Source organism: Bombus huntii, chromosome 6, assembly GCF_024542735.1.
Source record: "Bombus huntii isolate Logan2020A chromosome 6, iyBomHunt1.1, whole genome shotgun sequence".
NCBI classification, from domain to species: domain Eukaryota; kingdom Metazoa; phylum Arthropoda; class Insecta; order Hymenoptera; family Apidae; genus Bombus; species Bombus huntii.
Window position 1 is genome coordinate 3,952,226 of NC_066243.1, and position 20,164 is coordinate 3,972,389.

At 33.3% G+C, this 20,164-nt stretch overlaps 1 protein-coding gene and 2 non-coding genes across 7 annotated transcripts in view; all 3 read right to left on the reverse strand.

Annotated features, from left to right (window-relative positions):
* Positions 1 to 20,164, reverse strand: part of LOC126866591 (uncharacterized) — a 210,347-nt gene that overhangs the window by 122,207 nt on the left and 67,976 nt on the right. For all 5 annotated transcript variants that reach the window (XM_050620394.1, XM_050620396.1, XM_050620395.1 and 2 more), the window contains exon 2: positions 12,498 to 12,700. In XM_050620394.1, the coding sequence (XP_050476351.1) occupies positions 12,498 to 12,700 (203 nt within the window). The remainder of the gene's footprint in view (positions 1 to 12,497; positions 12,701 to 20,164) is intronic.
* Positions 13,448 to 13,519, reverse strand: Trnap-ugg (transfer RNA proline (anticodon UGG)). Its single transcript has one exon. It is a non-coding gene; the product is annotated as a tRNA-Pro (tRNA).
* Trnap-ugg (transfer RNA proline (anticodon UGG)) lies at positions 13,822 to 13,893 on the reverse strand. Its single transcript has one exon. It is a non-coding gene; the product is annotated as a tRNA-Pro (tRNA).

Consider the following 20,164-nt stretch of genomic DNA (forward strand, 5'->3'; position numbering starts at 1 on the left):
TGTTCAGTGAACAGACGATGACGAAGTCTACAACTATTGTTCGAAGTTCCCAAAATCACCCCAAGTGTGTTTCGAATGTTTTAACAATTACCATGCGATACAGTATAATGTAATATTTTATCCAGAATATAAATTAATAAAAGGTATCGTATGATGTGTTTCTAATATTTTTATGTTATATATCCTTTATATAATATCCTGTATTTAATTAACTCGATCAAGAAGAGCGTCATCCATACTTGGATATACCCGTAACATAGTTAAGCAGCTCGTTTACTAGTAACTTAGGAGATTTCGTTGTCTTATTAAAAACTTTAGATGCGTCTTTTATCAGCATCGTACACTTGGTTTTGTAAATGTCTAGGTAGCTCATCTACTCCATAGCTTAAAAAATTTCGTCGTTTTATCAAAAAATTTACGTACGTTTCCTGTACAGGATTAATAGAGTTGAGGAGAGTTGGAGAAATTTTTGCGTAGAAGAAAAGGAGAATATTTCTTATTTATTGTACGTGTAAAAGCTGACAATTAAGCTACATACGATTTACGAATTACATCGACTTATTCAAACATCTTTGAATCCAATATGTTCGCTATAAATAAATATTCAACTACGTTTAATCGTCGCAATGATAATCATATTAAATATTTAATCATAATTAACGCTAGAACTACCACACCAGTCAAATTGGCTGGTTTTACAATTTTATTTTAAAATTCCTACTTCATGTTATATTTTTCCCGCAATGATGTAATGACTCTCGCAATGATAACTAAAACAATAATATAATGAATTTTATTTTGTTTTTTATGTATTTCGTATCAAAGCTACTTATACCAATACCAGTCAAAGTGTAAAAGGGTCCTGTAATCTGTTTATCGAACCCCAATTAACCAGTTTCCCCGTTTTGTACAACTTGCCACGCGTTTTGAAAATTTTTACTGCGTATTATCCGATATGACGATATCAATTATCAGGAAAATTGAGGATCGATCGCTAGATCGCTAGATGCTAACACTAGAAATGCCACATCGGCCAAAATGACTGGTTCTACAATTCTATAAATGTGTCAACCTTCATTTAGGGATCCCAGATGGATTGATAATACCAAAAATGTACATAACATGGAATTTCTTCTGTAAGAAAGTAATAAATCAATAAATATAAAAATATTCTATTATTACGTATTTTTTTAAAGACCAGTCATTTTGACTGACTGGTAGAAATAACTCCGTGTTAACTATCGGTAGTTCCAGCGTTAAATGCATAATCCTAAATCCAATTTTTCTGCTCTGCCTCGAGGAAAGTCTGTAATCTGATCTAGAGAATAACAAGTGATACTTTTGTATCAAATAGTCGTAATATTCGTTTTTTCTCCTGCTTGTTCGTTGCTGTCATTAAATGATTGAAATACAAGCGTAAGTTGCTGTAATATTTTTCGAAACGTATCAAAGTCGAACAAACTCATTGCACAACTGACTATTTTATGTCGAAACTCGGTAGACTATGCAAAGTCACTTCCTTTGTCATAAATTACATCGCAGACGATTTTTCGACTTATGATTTCAATATGCGTTTTCTGATGTGCCTTCGATTAGAAGTATCCGTATATGGAAATGCGCGGTCTGGTAAAATGAAATAAATTTTAAACAGCAACAAGAAGCAGGAAAAGAAATAGTAAGCCAGTTATGCGCGGCTGTTAACGGCTAATTAATTCTGAATTATACGGGCGCGTAATAAATCATCTACATATTTTATTTATAAGATGTCGGGTTGGCATAGGCAAATCGATCCTCTTGGAACCTACTGATCATTTGCGATGCAAATAAGTATTTCCATTAGTTATGTATATTGACAAAGACAAAGTAATAGAATTTAAATAGAAAATTAAAACTCGTTAAACGCGCCATACCAATTGCTATTATTAATCGTCGTGTTATAGCTACGTAATTTGTCATAGGATGAGCCTTTTTAAGGAGAAATATCCTTAATCTGATATAGAAAATATTAAAGCCAATGGAATTTTATATTTTTAATAGTTCACAGCATCTAATATTGATGAAAGTGAAAGCTCGCGTTAAAATACCAGTACGACGATAAAAATTAGAATTATAGAAAATGTTGCAAGTAAATTGTACTTATTTAGAACGTGAAGTTTATAAATTAAGTTCATTCAAATTGGCTATTGCAAAAATTAAAGAAAGGGAACATTGATCGTTCGAGAAACAATAATTTTGTAAATGTAATATCCAGATATTGTACGACGTAAAATAAAACAGAAACATATTTCTGTGTTTTATTTAAACACTCACAACCTTTATCGTGTCTCTCTATTTTTCGATATTTTTTATACTTTTCATAATTTTCAATCGCTATTGCTATATCGACAACGTATTTTTATCACTAACAGCTCTCTACTTGTAATTATTACCTGTAATTAAATAAAATAAGGCTACGGATATTTATACATTTATAGAGAATTCGAAAATGTAAAAATACAAAAATGTAAAATCAAAAATATAGAAAATATTGAGATCACAGCTTATACTGTTCAACGAACGAATCTCTTTTCAAATTTCGCTGCTTCTGCTGCATTTATAAAAATATGAATTTTCGTCAACGTTCACGGTCTATTTGCACCAAACGTTTAAAATGTTATTCTTTGATAACAAGGCGAACTATAGTGGGATCAATTTACTATCAGGTTTTAGCAGAAAAGAGGGCTTCTGGCAGAAGGTTAAGCTCGCGTGGATCGGGAAACGAATGAAGGATTAAAAAGGAATTACGTGGCCGTATCCGTACAAGACATATCGATTGCATTGAAACGAAAAAACGCCGGCAGCGTGTAGCCAGCGTCGCTTCGTTGTGACTTGTAACAGCATTGCGTAATAAGGATCGAGAATTCGTAGCTAAAAAAGAAACGACTCCTCGTTTCTGTATAATTTCCACCGACTGATGTTTGTCGATTGTACGAACAATCTTCGATTGTTCTTTCGTAAGAAGCGTACCGTTTATTCGTCGTCCGTGTAACTCGATCGACGCGGTAATTTCCTTCGAATCGATCAGTCGCAATGACTTGACTGTTCAAACATCGACTACCAGCTCAGCCTAGAAACAAGGCTTCTTATTCGACATAACTAATCGAATTCCGCGAATGCGACAGAGGCTTCCGTCAGATCACCGGAGAATGCCGAGCTTGGAATGGTAAACGTTTGCATTATGCTATATAACGCGTGTTTCCTAGTTCCTACGTGTTTGTCCATTTCGCAAAAGCCGTATCTCTGTTGAGACGTTGATTAACCCTTGATATTGACGTCTAGGCATCTGCTAAAATTAACTTCACCTGCGGAGTAATCGTCTCTCGATGAAATTGAAATTTTTATTTTACTGTCTGAATGTAGAGAGGAATTTTGGAAGCCTCGAAGCTTAATTATTAATTATATTATTATATTCAATTAAGCTTGTTTTATTCGATTGTAACGAAAACGATATATTATGAAATGAAATAATTATATCGAAAAATTGAGGCAAAGAAGGAGGAAGAAGAGGAGAATTGAATTGAGAAAACAGAGAGTAATTTAAGATACAGATGAACAATACCGTGAATAATTATAAACTGAAGCCTATTTTTAGATTTTTCGTAATACCGAAACCAAGTTTGAGGAAATTGTTTATACAACTTGGTATTATAAGATACAGCAAAACTGAAGATACAACAAACAAAAATTCTCTTCTTCAGAGGTCTGGAAGAAATGAAATCTCTGAAAATTCTTCTCTTTGGCTGTGAAGGAGTATAAACTCAACGTTAATTTTATTACCTTTTCGTTCAATATTTAATGGATTTTTCTCTATTTTTGATTACTTCTACTAATCCGTTAGGTATACTATCCACTAACCTATTTAAAGTTTCCTTTCGAATATCCGCCCACGCGGATTTTATTCTTTTTTCTCGCTAGAATTGCCCACGGGTGCTCGATCGGGTTCAGATCAGCACTCAATGCTGGTCATCGTAATAATTCTATCCCGAAATTGTGAAACCACTTTGTTGTAGTTGCGGTTGTACGTATAGGAGCATCGTTTCGTTGAAAAATTGTCGCTTTGTCTTCTATCACCCTTACGAAAGTTTTATAGAGTTCAATTTATCTTTTACAAGAACAACTTCACTTAACCCCTTAACCTACAACTACGGGCATAGCCCGCAGTACGATGATCGGGACAAACATAAATATTATGGGCATAGCCCGTAGTAGATGATCGGACCATACGTAAATATTACGGGCATAGCTCGTGTTACGATGATCGGGCCAAATATAATATATAATATAATATATAGGGTGGTTGGTAACTGGTGGTACAAGCGGAAAGGGGGTGATTCTACGCGAAAAAAGAAGTCGAAAATATAGAGTAAAAATTTTTCGTTTGAGGCTTTGTTTTCGAGAAAATCGACTTTGAATTTTCGCTGTAGATCGTTGTCTCGATGGAAAAATTAAAAAAAAAAATTAAAAAAAAATTTATATTTTATATTTTCGACTTCTTTTTTCGCGTAGAATCACCCCCTTTCCGCTTGTACCACCAGTTACCAACCACCCTGTATAATAGCTTGTTTACGTTTTCGGCCCAAAATTCTCGAACGTAAATCGTAGGTTAAGGGGTTAACATATCCAGCCAGGATAAGTAGTTTCTCGAAAATATCGAAAAAATAACACGGGAAGCGTGTTTGAGTCTGTGATTATTCACAACACTGTACGTAGGTAGATATTATTGTTAAGATTTATTTATTACGTATGTGTCTTTGGTTATGAGTAAGTTTATGTCTATTTTTTTAGTTGTTTACGTGCAGGCTGCAAGGCTATTGTTCTATTGTATCTTGTAGCATAAATAATTCTATTCTATTCTATTCTAATTGAATTAATTTTCATAAAAAGGTGGGTTTAATAAATAGGAATATTTCTGAGACCATATGGCAAGTTTTAGCAAATATGGCACATTTTTGAAGATTTTATAGCTTTCATGCTACTCGATGGCTAAAAGAAAGACTTTAATATGAAGTAGATGAAGTACACACGTAATATATGAAGTATAACACACGGAGACAGGTATCGTACCTTAATAGTCACATTGTTCTTCAACAGATAAAACAATGCATTCGCAATTTTATAAATTTTGTCAGTGCTTTAGTTTCGGTATGTGCTATAAAGAAAATAATAGAAAATTCACTTTTTATTCCTTTCACGTTACTCAGTGGCCAAAAAGAAGATTTTAATATGCATATGAATCACGTAATGCACGAAAAGTAACGAACAGAAGCAAATACACATTGTACGTTAACACCCTGTTCTTTCATAATCACATTTTCCTGCAAGAGTTACATCAATGCACTCGTAAGTCATCAGATTGAATTCTGTTTGAGAAACAGAATTTGTTGTAGAGCTTCTGCTTAATTTTATGAGTTGCAGTATGGAGATGTTCTAAGGTAAACATCGATATTACACGAGATGCTTCACCTTGCATCACCGACAATCGGCAGATGTCTCACAAAAAGCAAAGTTGCGTTCGTTTTTTCTGTTTGTTGACAAAGTGGAGAAAATATATTTACAACTGAATCCATCCACTTTTTACCTTGCGCTCGTTAAAAAGGCATGACAATTGAATGAAATGTGTACACGTTATATTGTACATTAACATACACAGTTTACGTAACGAGCAAACTTGACACGACTCGTCGAGAAAGAGTTGAATTATACTTCCTTACGCTCGTTTCATGATGTAATGACAATATGGCTTCGAGGAAGACTGCTATCCGCGTTATGTGTGCCCCACAGCTATTACTTAACCTCAAGTTTAGCTTAATCTGGAGTTTACGAACTAACTTCATCGGATTAATATACCGATCATGTAGCACGATAATGATCAAATATTGCGAACAGGTAATTAGTTATCTGAAGATATTAGGCTTATCTTTAAGAAATGTATATAATAAACGAATAAAACGTTAACTTTTGAATAGTAACAATGGAACTGAAGAAGATTAAAAAAATATATATGTAAATTCTATAGAGTCCAAACTACGCGCCAATCGACATTTTCTACCTTTCCTTTGTTTTACCGGCAGTAATTTGCTGAATGGAATGGTATGGCTGAATGGAGAAGAACGGTAATTTAGGACTTAAAAAATCGATTCTCCATTTTCCAGGTAAAATTTTTAGTAGATTTGTTATTAACTGCTACTGTATTTAATTTAATTATTCCCAAAATAAACTCAATTTTCCCTAGGGATTTACATTATTAGATATATATATTTTCTATATATTATATTTTATATATTTTTTTGTTTTCTTATAATATATAATTTATTATATATATATTTTTCTAAATGTATGTATATACAGTTCAACAAAAGATAAGAAAACGACGTTTTCAGTTTGCTAAAGTGCAACGAAACATATTTTCAAGTTGTATCTTCTTTTATTAAAATTACCTATGAAATCTAAATAGCCATAATTACCAAATATTGAAGTATACGTTACTGATATCAATATAATGTGATTATTCATGAAACACTTATGCATCCAAGATAGATCAGTAAGAAGAGTAGAAAGTGAAATTTCATGAATACTAATTCAATTGATCGCTTATTCCAAAAATTCTTTTTTAATAATACCATTAACAATTTTTATCGAAAGAATCCTATAGAAATTAGGAAAATATAAAAAGCTTCCAAAAATCATATCTCCCATCGAGAAAGGAATAATAATAATAATAATGAGAAGAAAATAGAAGCGGATGTAAAAGTAAAAATACATAATTCAACAGAAGGAAAAAGAATATGTTTTCTTGCTTATCTGCTCTTTTAAATCATCCTTATTGGTATTATGCACAGTAGTCCATGTAAGCGTAAACGTATCATATCCTCTTCCTTAATATAATCAAGAAACACGTTGGAAGAGAAAGATGAATAATTGCAAAGAATATCATATCTGCAAGATCACAAATATTTTGCGGGTGCAGCATAATGCACAACGCGTGTGCATTTGAGAATTGCAATATTTTCCTCGTATTGTTTTACGTAAGCGATGATCGAGGTAAAGCGATCGAGAAATAATTAGTTTGCGAAATACTTCAAGTAAATATCATCGTTTAAAGAGATTTGAATTACGAGATATTTTCTGCTTGCAGCTGTATCTGATCTTATCTGTCCTTTTAAATCTTCTCGAAAATCTCTAGGTCGCAGGTATATCTTATTCTTTTCATTAATTTTATGCTGCATTACACGAGATTAAAGAGAGACGTAATCTGACATACTTGAAAATAAACGTTTCCACGTAAAAAGAAAAATATTCCTGTTATCAATGCTTTCTTCTCCATCTGTTTCCATGAAAGAAGCATTTATTTCGTGCAATACGCGTTTCTCTGTCTACGATAGAAAGCTGCAGAACACCAAATGAAAAAGACGTTGAATAATAAATCTCAGTTTACGCGAGAGAGCATGTAATCAAGCTTGCACGCACGTATGGAATTATAATCCGAAATGTATTAGAAACCGACATTCATTCGAAAGTTGCTAGACGTTGGAATTACTCGTTCTGAATTTTCACTGCATACATTAGATTGGCTGGCAACTGATTTACGAGGGTCTCGTCAGGCTGGCGTATATCGAAAATTAAATTTTCCACGCCCCGGTATCTTGCAAAGAATTTTCTGGCGCCGTTATCTTCATCGAGGAGGAAAATCGCGCTATTATCTGCTTCGATATACATAGGGTTCGTCAGCTACTTTTATTCTCACCACTTTCCCCACGAGCAATAAATTTATAAACAAGATAGAAGCTTCAGGGCAGACCGAGCAATTTTTCTAATGTTCCGTGTGCTTTTTGCGTAATGGAAAAAAGACATGAATATTTTTTAACTGTCAGCTACGTATAATTTTCTTTGCGTTATATGAAAACGATTAGTGAGATAAATTCAATGACTTACAATGTATTACAATGGGATTATTAAAACACAAAATATATAAAATACAAAATAATAGGAAAATTACATGAACACTTTGCAACGTCAATAACATTATTATAAGATATGACTACTTTTACTGTTTGGAAAATTCTATAGTTTTGGGCTATGAATTCGCTAAAAACTTGAGGAAATTTTTCGTTTTTATATTTTAATGATACTATCCTGTAGTTTGTTATACATTATAATACATTGTAATATATTATTTATTTATATTATATAACATTGATATATATATATCTCCTTATAATTATTATGTTGAAGGAATTACAGCGATCAATTTAAAAACGCTTAAATATCATTTACAATTTAAAATATCTAATCAGAACATCGTATCTTTATCTTTTCTATTTTTCTCACAAATCTGCCATTTATGAATAAACGCAAAGAACTAACAGCTTAACTATTTATGAGATGTACAGCATAAAAAATGCTGGCGGAAGTTGGTGCAATTTCCTGAGATGGTTTTCTTGTTTCAAGATTCCAGGAAAAGTTCATTTCCGCGTAAAAATCAGATACGTCTCGAGCTGCAATCTGCTTCACAGTCGTACGCGTTGCGAGTTGTGCTTTCCGAACTCCAGCCACGAGAAAAGTTTGCATGAATGACTATTTACGTCCAATATAACACGTACGAAAATATACACAGTAACGATAAAACTTTATTACACTCTTTTGAAGTGGATGCAGTGTGTTAAAGCAAGAAAAACAAATGTCACTTTTATCTGAAAATGTTACATTCTCTTTCCCTTCTGAAAACAAACTTCGCTACTATTGCAAACGTTCAAACAAAAAGAAACGAAGTTCAGCAAGCAAGTTGTAAAGTAAACCAAAGGCTGGGAAAAAATTTGCGTAGTGAACTTTCACATACCTGCACACATGTACATGGTACATTTATATGAAATGTAAAAACAAATATTCGTACAAGCCTGAACTCTTTCCACGATTTTAAAATTTAAGAAGAACGAAACGTTCGAAAACGTTAAATATAATATAACTAAATAAAATAAATATAATATAACGAAAAGTTATTACATATAATAATTCTTTTAACAATTATTATTTTATTTTATTTATTTCTTGTTGGAGAAACCAAGCCTATGCCTCTATGAGTTACTCTTTAAAAAGTGACTGCAACTAACCAAACAAAAATAAAAAAGGCAGAATATCGCTGTCCACCCACGTTTAAATAAAATGGTTGTCGTGTCTCTCTCCCACTCACACCACAATCCATGCATGAATCAACATTTACAATACATATAATTGAATTTTTGCAGCCACATACACACACATACTGCTCACAGTAATCCAGCGTTATACCTTAAATTAAATATATAAAAAAAAATACTTTACACTTCTGATTTCAGAGATTCAGTAAATTTCAGAGAAATTGGAAACGCAGCTTTTTTTGAGAGAATGAAATATAAAGTCGCAGCTGCTACGTGTTTGCTTGAACATCCTGGCTCCTAACCCATAGCTTGTGCTCACGTTTAATTCTCTCGAAACAAGTTAATCTTTGATCATTCCTTAAAACAGAATGTCGAGAATTATGATAGACAGAATGTTAATCTAACCATAGTTCTCTGACGGCGCGCTCTATAATATGTAGTGTTATGTAATACGAAAACTACCGTGCATCATATCTCATCTCAGACCGCAACAAATTTGCTGCTGTTAGATCATAATTTAATGGTAATTCCACCAGCGTAAAAGATCTCAGACTAGAACGCTTTAATTAAACATTACGATTGTTAACATTTTCAAAACAGTAGTCTTGCCGAAAAATTATGACGCTATAATTATTATTTCGACTAATTATAACTAATTATTTCAATCTATAATTTCCACTGAGTCGTTAATAACCTACTATAGCGATTGACGTAATTGTGAACAGTCGGCTAAAAAATATATTCCTCTTGCTGATGCTGAGATTGACGCATGGAAAAAATATTTTTATTGTACGCGTATAATATTCGTATTTGCGTATTGTATGAATCTACTGCTTATACTAACAGTGATATACGTATATCGATGTATTCGTTAACTTTCTCGTATAATTCGAGAATCATGTGCATCCTGTGCACTTTCTCCGAAATGGAAAGTACCGAGCCACTCTTCGCCACGGTGCAACAATTATTTTGCATTGAATTACGAGTTCAAGATACCGATCCATCGCTTACGCAAGTTTATTACGTTTCTGCATTTGTTTAGTCTTCATTATATCGACTGCTTACTGCAGTGAATATTAATGTCGTCAGTAAACAACAGATTTTAATGCAAACTCGGGTTTCTGAAATAATTTGAAAAATAGAGTCTGTGTGGAAAATTTCTACCTACAAAACGTTACGCAAACCGCCACATTTTGCATATTTGATACGCTTTTTCATATCGCGTAGATTTTGCACAATTTTGCAACTTCAAATTTCCCACAAATGCATAAAAATCCGTCTTGTCATAAGCAATAATTACGAGAAAAAAAAACTGCCTACGTACTCGATACATTTTCACGTAAGAAAACAAGCAAACTTGTGGACAAAAGTTCGAAACGAATGAATTTGGACTTTAAACTGAAATATTTTTTCCGAAAGATAAGAGCACGTTTGAAACATCATTTCAAACGATACGAATATAACGACATAATGAACGAAAGAATAATCAAGCAGTCAAAGAAAATCGAATATCGATATGTATTTCAAATAATGTATTCAGAGCAGGAAATTCCATTTGTTCCTATCGAATATCGATATTTTTATCTTCCGTAGAGTTTAATGTTCGCTCGTTGATTCCAGTAAAATTAGATGAGAGCATAAAAGCAATCAAACAAAAGAGACGACTATGCGACGAGAATTTAACAAATGTTAAAATTTCGATTGAAAGAACACGGAAAGCACGAAACGTAAGAGCAACGCGAAGAAAACAAAGAGACGTTGAAACGTCTATGAAAGAACTAACAACGTGAATATTATACTACGAACTGGAGAAGTCACGGCGAAGAAGAAGACGTTGCAACACGGTCATTTGCTGGTGAATGTTCGCTAGACTTCGCTGTTTCCTCTTATCAAAATAAGTTTAAGAAAAGTCTTTGTCTAAGGTTCTCGACGTTTTCGCGATCGATAACACGACAACAGCTTAATATCCTCTTGAAAAGAAAATGTTTCGTTGTTATGCATCCTTATTTTCCTGCTTGTTATCGAAAGAATATTCTGTTACTAAGGAACAATATCGTTGTTATTGTGTATACCCAGCGGTGTACTTTTTGATGCATCGATCGATGTAACTCGTTGCTTCTCCAAAAATATTCATTAAACTATCGATCTTAGGTAAATCATCGATTCAAAAGATGTTTTAACGTCGTATGCAGTGGTTCACGAAACTATTCGAACGTTCCTAGAAACATTTTATGTTCGTTTTATACAATTTGTACATATTATACATATTATACATATTGTAGAATTTTGAAATTTCATTAGCACCGTAACGAGATACGACTATCGAGATTACGTTGGTAAAATCTGAATGAACCTGAAAATGCATATAAAAATTGCGAGATATTTATTGGAAGCATACACTTCGCAAAGATCACCAACGTGTTTCAACAGCCCATTATTCAGCTCCGCTCCCCAGCGGCTTAAATCCAAAAACTGTGTCATACAACGAAAAATGTAAAGCACCGACACATAATACAGCATGGCTACGTCGTACCGCCGCGTATCGGTACCTTTGCCTAACATACTATTACAAAAATTCACCGTTTGTTGTGAACAGTGTACCTAAAACTGTATTCTTGGACTCAATAAACTTTAAATCTCAAAAAAAAAAAAGAAAAAAAACAGCCCATTATTCGTTGTATTAATAAGCCACCATATGTAGAGAGACCATCTGACGATAATTGTTGCTAATAAATATATATTTAAGAACTGTATAAATGAACTTGAATACTATTCAAATTGTATACCAATAAACAATATCAATAAGTTTATATATATTCACAATAAATGTCTTGTAACTTCAGTATGCATTTTCTGTTCGCTTTCAAACGTTCCAATTATAATCAAGATAATCGCGTCTCGTTACAGTAATCACGAAATTTTTAAAAAGTTTCATACAACGCATCCGATATGTTGGTAAAATAGCTTCGCGAGGCGCCGTATATTCGACGGAATTGTAGGACATAATCTCACGCTGTTTCTTTAACTACAAGAGCAAACATCTATTAGGTTAAAAGCGTTCAACCGTTTCTTGCTGTTCGACAAACGAAACAATTCTAATCGATGCTCGATACGAACGAGTAGTTGTGGCATGTTGGCGCGCAGCTGCTTCGTTTGATACGAGGACATTTTCACGAAATCGTTAACAACGGTCAAGGATCTGTCGTTCGTCACTTTGTCCCGATATTAGCAGACAATTGGAAGCAGAGTACAATGCCGGCAAATATAGAATATCGATATTATGTAGGTAGTTGAGTGGGTGGAAACAATGAGGAAGATACAAACCAGTGAGCACAGCGCCGACGAGCATGAAGAGAAAGCCGAATGCCGGAAGAGCAATCTGGCAGTTCGCAGCTATTACAACCCCAGCTACCATGAGACCACCCTCGATCTTCTCCACCCTCAAGCGTGATATAGGGGTTGGACATTTTAATTTCGCCCCAAGTCCGCCACTCAGCGCACCCTCCTCAGCCGCCATGGTGCTGGGCCTGGAATAATAGATAAACAACAATGCTTTTAGTCAATTGCACCCGCATCACAGGACGATACTGATTCTCAATGAGTTGATAATAATGTTAACGAGCGACAATGGGAACGACGCGCTTTGTCTGCGACGACGATCCGAGTGTTGCTGGATAAAAGAAACACCGCGTTTGACGATCATTTGAAATTTAACAGGTTCTCTGACATTTCTACATTTATTTGTTTCGTCTGAAGGAAAATATACTCGGTGGCGATTAATTAATGATTCTTAGACAATTGGGTGTATTCTATGTTCAATTATCGCCATGGAATCGTATTAGCGTACAAATTGTATTCTATTATTATTTTATTATTTTTATTACTTATCTTATTCTATAATATTATTATATTATTTTATTATTGTTACATATGGTCAGATTAAAACACTCAGAGTCATATGTCTTGGAAATATTCTGGAAATTGGAAAGTATCAGTAAAATGAAGTAAAAATTAAATGCAAATTTAATACCATAGGTATTTATATCATAATTGTAAAATATCCATTTCTTTGGCGAATTAAAATTTCTAGAAAAGCACGAAACATGTGAGAGGAGCTGCTTGATTATTGTTATTGATCGTTAAAAAACGCGCATTTTACAAATTCATTTCGATGTCCTGAGAAAATATGCGGAATTCTATAAAACAAAAAATAGAAATATTACAAAGCTATTGAAAGCGCGATTTATAACAAAAAAAATTCGCGGAAAAAAATTGGGCTCAGCCGGGATTTGAACCCGGGACCTCTCGCACCCAAAGCGAGAATCATACCCCTAGACCACTGAGCCGCTCTGTTTGTTCTTTGCTATACTTTCACCACAAGTTGAAGCTCGTACTAAAAAATTCTACTATTTTCCAAATTATTCTTTCCACGTGTTACCTACTTACGTCAAAACGATCCAATTATAACAAAAACATTTATACGTAAATATAAACGTACGTATAAAAGAAGAAAAACATCATCTCAACATAATTTAGATCGTTTCTTCCAACTTTACTTCTAAAAACATTACGAGGATGATTCTTATGTTTAGAGAGAATGTTGTATGCAAAAAATATATTTTTGCAAAAAAGTTGCGAAAAAGTACACGGGCTCAGCCGGGATTCGAACCCGGGACCTCTCGCACCCAAAGCGTGAATCATACCCCTAGACCACTGAGCCCCTTGGCGGAACAGATTTCGGGATACAAAATTCTGACTGAGAAGAATTTTACTTTATAAAATCTCTTTCCCTTGTTAATTCGTTGTCAAAATTAAACAATATCATATCCTAAATAATAAAGACGAGACATTTCAAAAACTGTACTTTGTTAGACTCTTTTACACTGCTATTATTCCAATAAGAATATCTTATGCTTAATACGTGCATATATTTCGTATATTCTACGAAATACGTACGTTTCGTACGCATGAAGTTTCAAGCGAAGAGTTTGCTACTTTTAACGAATATAAGTAATACGTACTTTCTATAAAATAGGAAATTACAGGGGAACGATTAATTGTTTGAAAGAAAATTTTCTTCTAGTAAGAAGACTTCTTTCCTTGAACATATACAAAATATTTTTAAGACTTCTTAAAAGCATAAAATTGTACCTTAAAATTCAATTTGACGCTTCACTTATTTAGAAACGATGCATCATAATGGCATTAAAACATGAATTTCTTTATCTGTCATTAGATTAACTTATACGCCACAGTATACTACATATTATATATTAGAAGAATTAATCGTGGAAATATTTTTCTAATTTATCACACCTATTAACTATAGAAGAAGAAGACTTCTTTCCTTGAACATATACAAAATATTTTTAAGGCTTCTTAAAAGCATAAAATTGTACCTTAAAATTCAATTTGACGCTTCACTTATTTAGAAACGATGCATCATAATGGCATTAAAACATGAATTTCTTTATCTGTCATTAGATTAACTTATACGCCACAGTATACTACATATTCTATATTAGAAGAATTAATCGTGGAAATTTTTTTCTAATTTATCACACCTATTAACTATAGAAGAAGAAGACTTCTTTCCTTGAACATATACAAAATATTTTTAAGGCTTCTTAAAAGCATAAAATTGTAGCTTAAAATTCAATTTGACGCTTCACTTATTTAGAAACGATGCATCACAATGGCATTGAAACATCAATTTCTTTATCTGTCGTTAGATTAACTTATACGCCACAGTATACTACATATTCTATATTAGAAGAATTAATCGTGGAAATTTTTTTCTAATTTATCACACCTATTAACTATAGAAGAAGAAGACTTCTTTCCTTGAACATATACAAAATATTTTTAAGGCTTCTTAAAAGCATAAAATTCAAGCTTAAAATTCAATTTGACGCTTCATTTATTTAGAAACGATGCATCACAATGGCATTGAAACATCAATTTCTTTATCTGTCATTAGATTAACTTATACGCCACAGTATACTACATATTCTATATTAGAAGAATTAATCGTGGAAATATTTTTCTAATTTATCACACTCATTAACTATAGAAGTTAATTTCGATAAGACGTATCTATAATTAGAAATATTTCGCAGCAGTTTTCTAAGTTTAGCAACTAATTAACACGATGTCCATCATCTGCTATCTATAATATCTTATTTCCAGGTACTTTGAGTAATGAACATTTCATATAGATGAAAGTGTACGGATCGATAATATTAGAATATCAACGATCATTAATTTCTCGATGCTCTAACAATTGACATTAAGTAGTTTGCATACTGCAGTTCTTATTATATTCGCTTACAATTAGAAGAATTGTATGCCACTAAAGAGCATTCTTCTTACTTTTCTTCTTCAAATTATTTATTATTACGTACTATTATTATTATTTGTATTATTATTATTTAATATTATGTACAAATTAAAAGAACACAATGTCGATAACTAACGATGGCCGTAAGAGGAAACAAATTCTAATTTTCATAACTTTATCTCTCTTTCACCGTACGCATTCGTCTTACGCCCCGTTATAAGTTTATCGACTTTTGTAACTGTCAGACTGTTGAGAGAGTTGCGCGCTTGGTAGATGGAAAGAGGCGATCAATCAGGTAGAAAGATTTCCAGTTAATTATCGCAGAAATACGCGAAGAGGAGCGTGTGTTCGTGACATCGAGGTAACAATGACAAATCTTGTAAAGTAGTTGAACGTTCATTGGACAGGAGCGCAGTGTTTACGAGGTCGAATAATTGAATCGGCCTGGCATGCAGTGCAACGTCTGTTAATTCCATGGAGAAGCCAGAGCAGGCGATTAAAACGCATCTCCGTGAAGGAAAGATAATTGGCACAGATGCCCTTTGCAGGCCATCGGGTCGTTAAACGACGCGTTCTATCGTTCTTCCTAATTCGGACAGTCGATTCATCGCGAAACCGCGAATGTTTATTATGCATATTCAAAAGAAATTTAAAATTGCTTATAGCAAAACTGCACAGACTATACGTTGCAGTACGTATAATCTTATACGTATAATAATACGTATAATACGTATAACTATATAATATCATACGTATAATACGTATAACTATATAATAATACGTATAATAATACGTATAACCTTGTACGTTGCATATGATAAAATTCCAAGAAAATTTACATACGGCGAATTTAAAAATTCGATATATTATTAATTAATTTTACACGGTTTACAGTGGAGTCTCGCTTATTCGAGTCCCGTTTAACCGAAGTTCCGTGTTACCCGACGTGATTTGAATTTTACCATAATTTTATTCTTTTTCCGAATTTTAACGCGAGGAGTAGGACAGATAGTGGAGATATTGTGAAATCAGCTAATCAGACTTCCAATCGATTAAGCAATGTGTTAAACCTAAGTACGTGTACGATGTTACATTATCAACATTTTGCTATGATTTTATTATACGATTTATAAACGTTAATTGACCTTTCATTATCCGAATTTGCGCATCACGTCGGATAATCGCGGCTTTCGTATTTTTATATTACTGTATTTATTATTATTATTATTGCATTTACTATTATTATTATTACTGTAACATTATATTACTATATTTTCATTGGGTTTTCGGATTAGACGTATTTTTGTCGCTCTGTCGAACATTTTAGTAAACTTTCATTTCAATAATCTCGAACATTCTAAAAGATGTTAATGATTATAACATTAATTACGTCATTGTTTTTATATAATAGCATATTTCGTAGATGGACATATCTGCTCTAAAGTTTCAAGGTACCTCTGATTTTTATTAATGTTTTGGTACTTGGTCCAGATTATAAATTATGAATTATATGCTGTTCTTTACTAAAACTGTTAATATGTCGCGCTCTACTTGCTTCCTTATCATATAAAATATGAATTATAGCTACAACATGATTCGTCTATAATTTTTTCCAATTAAGAGCAAATATAATAATTGACCGAGGAAATATCATAACATGCGATACTATGTTTATAAAATATCCCAGGTATAGTGTTTGATATAATATTTAGTGGATGAAATGCCGGATAGATACCATTTAATCAGGTCTATAAAAATACCAATTTGCATAAACATTTGCAGTAGATTCGTCATCGTAGAGATCTACATCGTAGAGATCTAGTCCTAACCCATAAAATAATACACTTGAAAAGGCCTTCGGATTTTTAATTAATTCGTTTCAATTAACCGGTTCCAAGAATATTTTGATAAATTTCTTCGAACAGATGTGACGTAAGACTGTACCCAAAATGGAATTTCGTCGAGGCGAAACTATACTCAGTTGATGTTTAGTGATGAAACATGAAAACATTATGACTATGAGTTGGAAATCTATTTCGTAATTTACGATAGGAATATTTGCCGTCTAATTATAACGGAGATTTCTATTATCAAAATACATTTAACGTGAAATATCCTCGACACGTAGTAAATTCTGTAGTTCATGGATTAATTTAATCGGTGAACCACGGGTTAAGGTATTTCGTGTTTAAGGAATTTGAGCGTTGCACAACTTTGATATTCAAATGTAAATATTCAAATGAAGATATTCAAATGTAGTTTCGTCGTTCAGATGCACTATCAAACTCTCTGGTATAAATAGTCCAAGTTAAGCGACGTGACAAAGATTAATAGATTACGATACAATTTCCGTGTTTTGTTACCCAAAATCTAGAAAAACATTCTTTTGCACCTATACGTACAATATTATGTACTGTTAATAACACGGAAAATATGTTCTTTACTCCTCCCACACTTCCATAACATTGCATAACATAACACAGATACCAACCAGAGTATTAAATCTATTTCTAATTAACAATCTAATGTAATAAACTAATCCCAATTAATTCTAATAATGAGATTATTAAACGAATCTTATAAAAATTCACTGAATTATTAAAATTATTGCAAACTACCATATTCAACGAATATTACGTGCAAAAATATAAATTATAGAACTAAATTGTGAAATTCTTTAGCGCTTTATCCCCAAAAAAATGTCCATCTTTTTCATTCGTTCTAGGTAGAATTTCGTGGTAAAAGAGGTCAGACATAAAGGATAGCCCTGATCTGTAGAAGCATGGACGAACGTACCAAGTTTTACATACTAAAGCTTGCGGCAGTCGTGTTTTACAAGGAAGCCGAAGCTCGCCGTGAAAAACGGCGGGAGGAGCGCAAAGAATGGCGGGTGTCGCGGAAAAAATTCATCTTTCGCCAAGTTTTCCACAGCGTGCTCAAGCGAACCGGTTCTACGACGATCAACAATGTGGCATTCGCTACGAAGAGCTTGAAAAGAGCAGGGGCGTTGGTTTTGCGCGACGGAGTTAAGCTCTCGAGCTTTGAGCTCCCGTCGCCCAATTAACGTCGACCAACGTACCCGCTCTTCATTAAGCAAGCCGACCTCTTGCGTCGCATAATGAAAAGGGTACCTCGTTAAATCCATGTCGATGCACGAAAGAAAATAGAAAAAACGAGCGAACGGAAGAAAAGACCGGGGAGGAAAAAATGAAAATTCTCGTCGATACGCTTGTACACTTAAGGGTAAGTAAATACCATAGTTCTTTGCCGGACAACAATTGTGTGGCTTGCGTGGAAATATTTCTCCCGTTTGTATAATCCTACTCTTCCTTTCTCCATCTAGAAACCACGCGGGAATCCTCCACCGTTTGTTCCGCGTAGAAAAATCCACTTACAAAGGATTTCGTAATTTTATGGTAAAACGTGACACGGTGAAAAATATTCAGAATCTGAAATGTATGCTGGGAGATAGGAAAAAATAGCAGGGTTTGAAGATAGTGGCAAATAGTTTGTACGGTAGAAGTTAAAGTACTAAATAATTCGATAGTTAGTTTTTATTTATATATTATAGTACCAATTAATCACAGTAGTAATAACTACTGTACAAGCTAATCACGACACGAGCTGTTCGAATAATTGATCGATTTTATTTTCATACGAGAGAGAGAAAGAGAGAGAGAGAGAGAGAGAGAGGTGTTTTAATTGTCTTACGAATATTCGTTTTATAGACAGTTTTGAACACGAGTGTAATACGAATTCTGGTTTACCAAACATTGATTATACTAATTGCAAGGAATTATGCTTAAATTTTCCATTAATCGATATGTCGATAATTAATCGTTTCGTTGATTTGTTATTTAATAATCGATAAATAATACGATTTATTGTGTATGTATTTCTTCAGTTTACGATCTATAAAGAATTTCATGTTTACATTTGCACGAGAAATGCTAGTTAGGAGAAAAGAAATACAAATGGAAGTGAACATAAATGCATATGTCTGTCCTAAATAAACATAGCAAAATATTTATGTGGCAGTAGACAAGACAAATTCGTATGATTTTATGGATCGCTGCTCTTTACTTTACTGCACGCACATGTTAAGATCGAATATTAAAAATTGTGAAGAAGCGAAATTTGTCTCGTGAATCCGCACCACCACACAACATGTTCTGACATTGTGGAAATACCATTACGCGTTGTGGACGTTTCCCTTTACATCCATAACGTGATGTGACATTGTGAAACTTTCAACGTATTTCTCTTCAGTTAACGCGCGATCGAGCTAAGGCTTGGTGCTTTCTACGTGTTAATCTGCTAACATCGAGGTGAATCGAACAGACTCGAAAGTAGACGACAACGCATCGATAAAAGCTGCAAGCAATATGATCGATATATATATATATTTTTTTTTTTAATTTTATTGATATTTTATTGATACTAGGTTGTACGAAAATTGTCATTCTTTTACAGACACGTCTTTTCCTAACCTAACCTAATCTGTCGAACGTTTTTGATCTTTATTTTGATAGAACAAAATGGATCGTACGTAATTCGATAAAATAATATAAAACGGAAAATATTGTGCATCCATTATTTCCTTATAAAACGAAAGAAACTTTTCGGACGACCTAATATAATGTAGAATAAA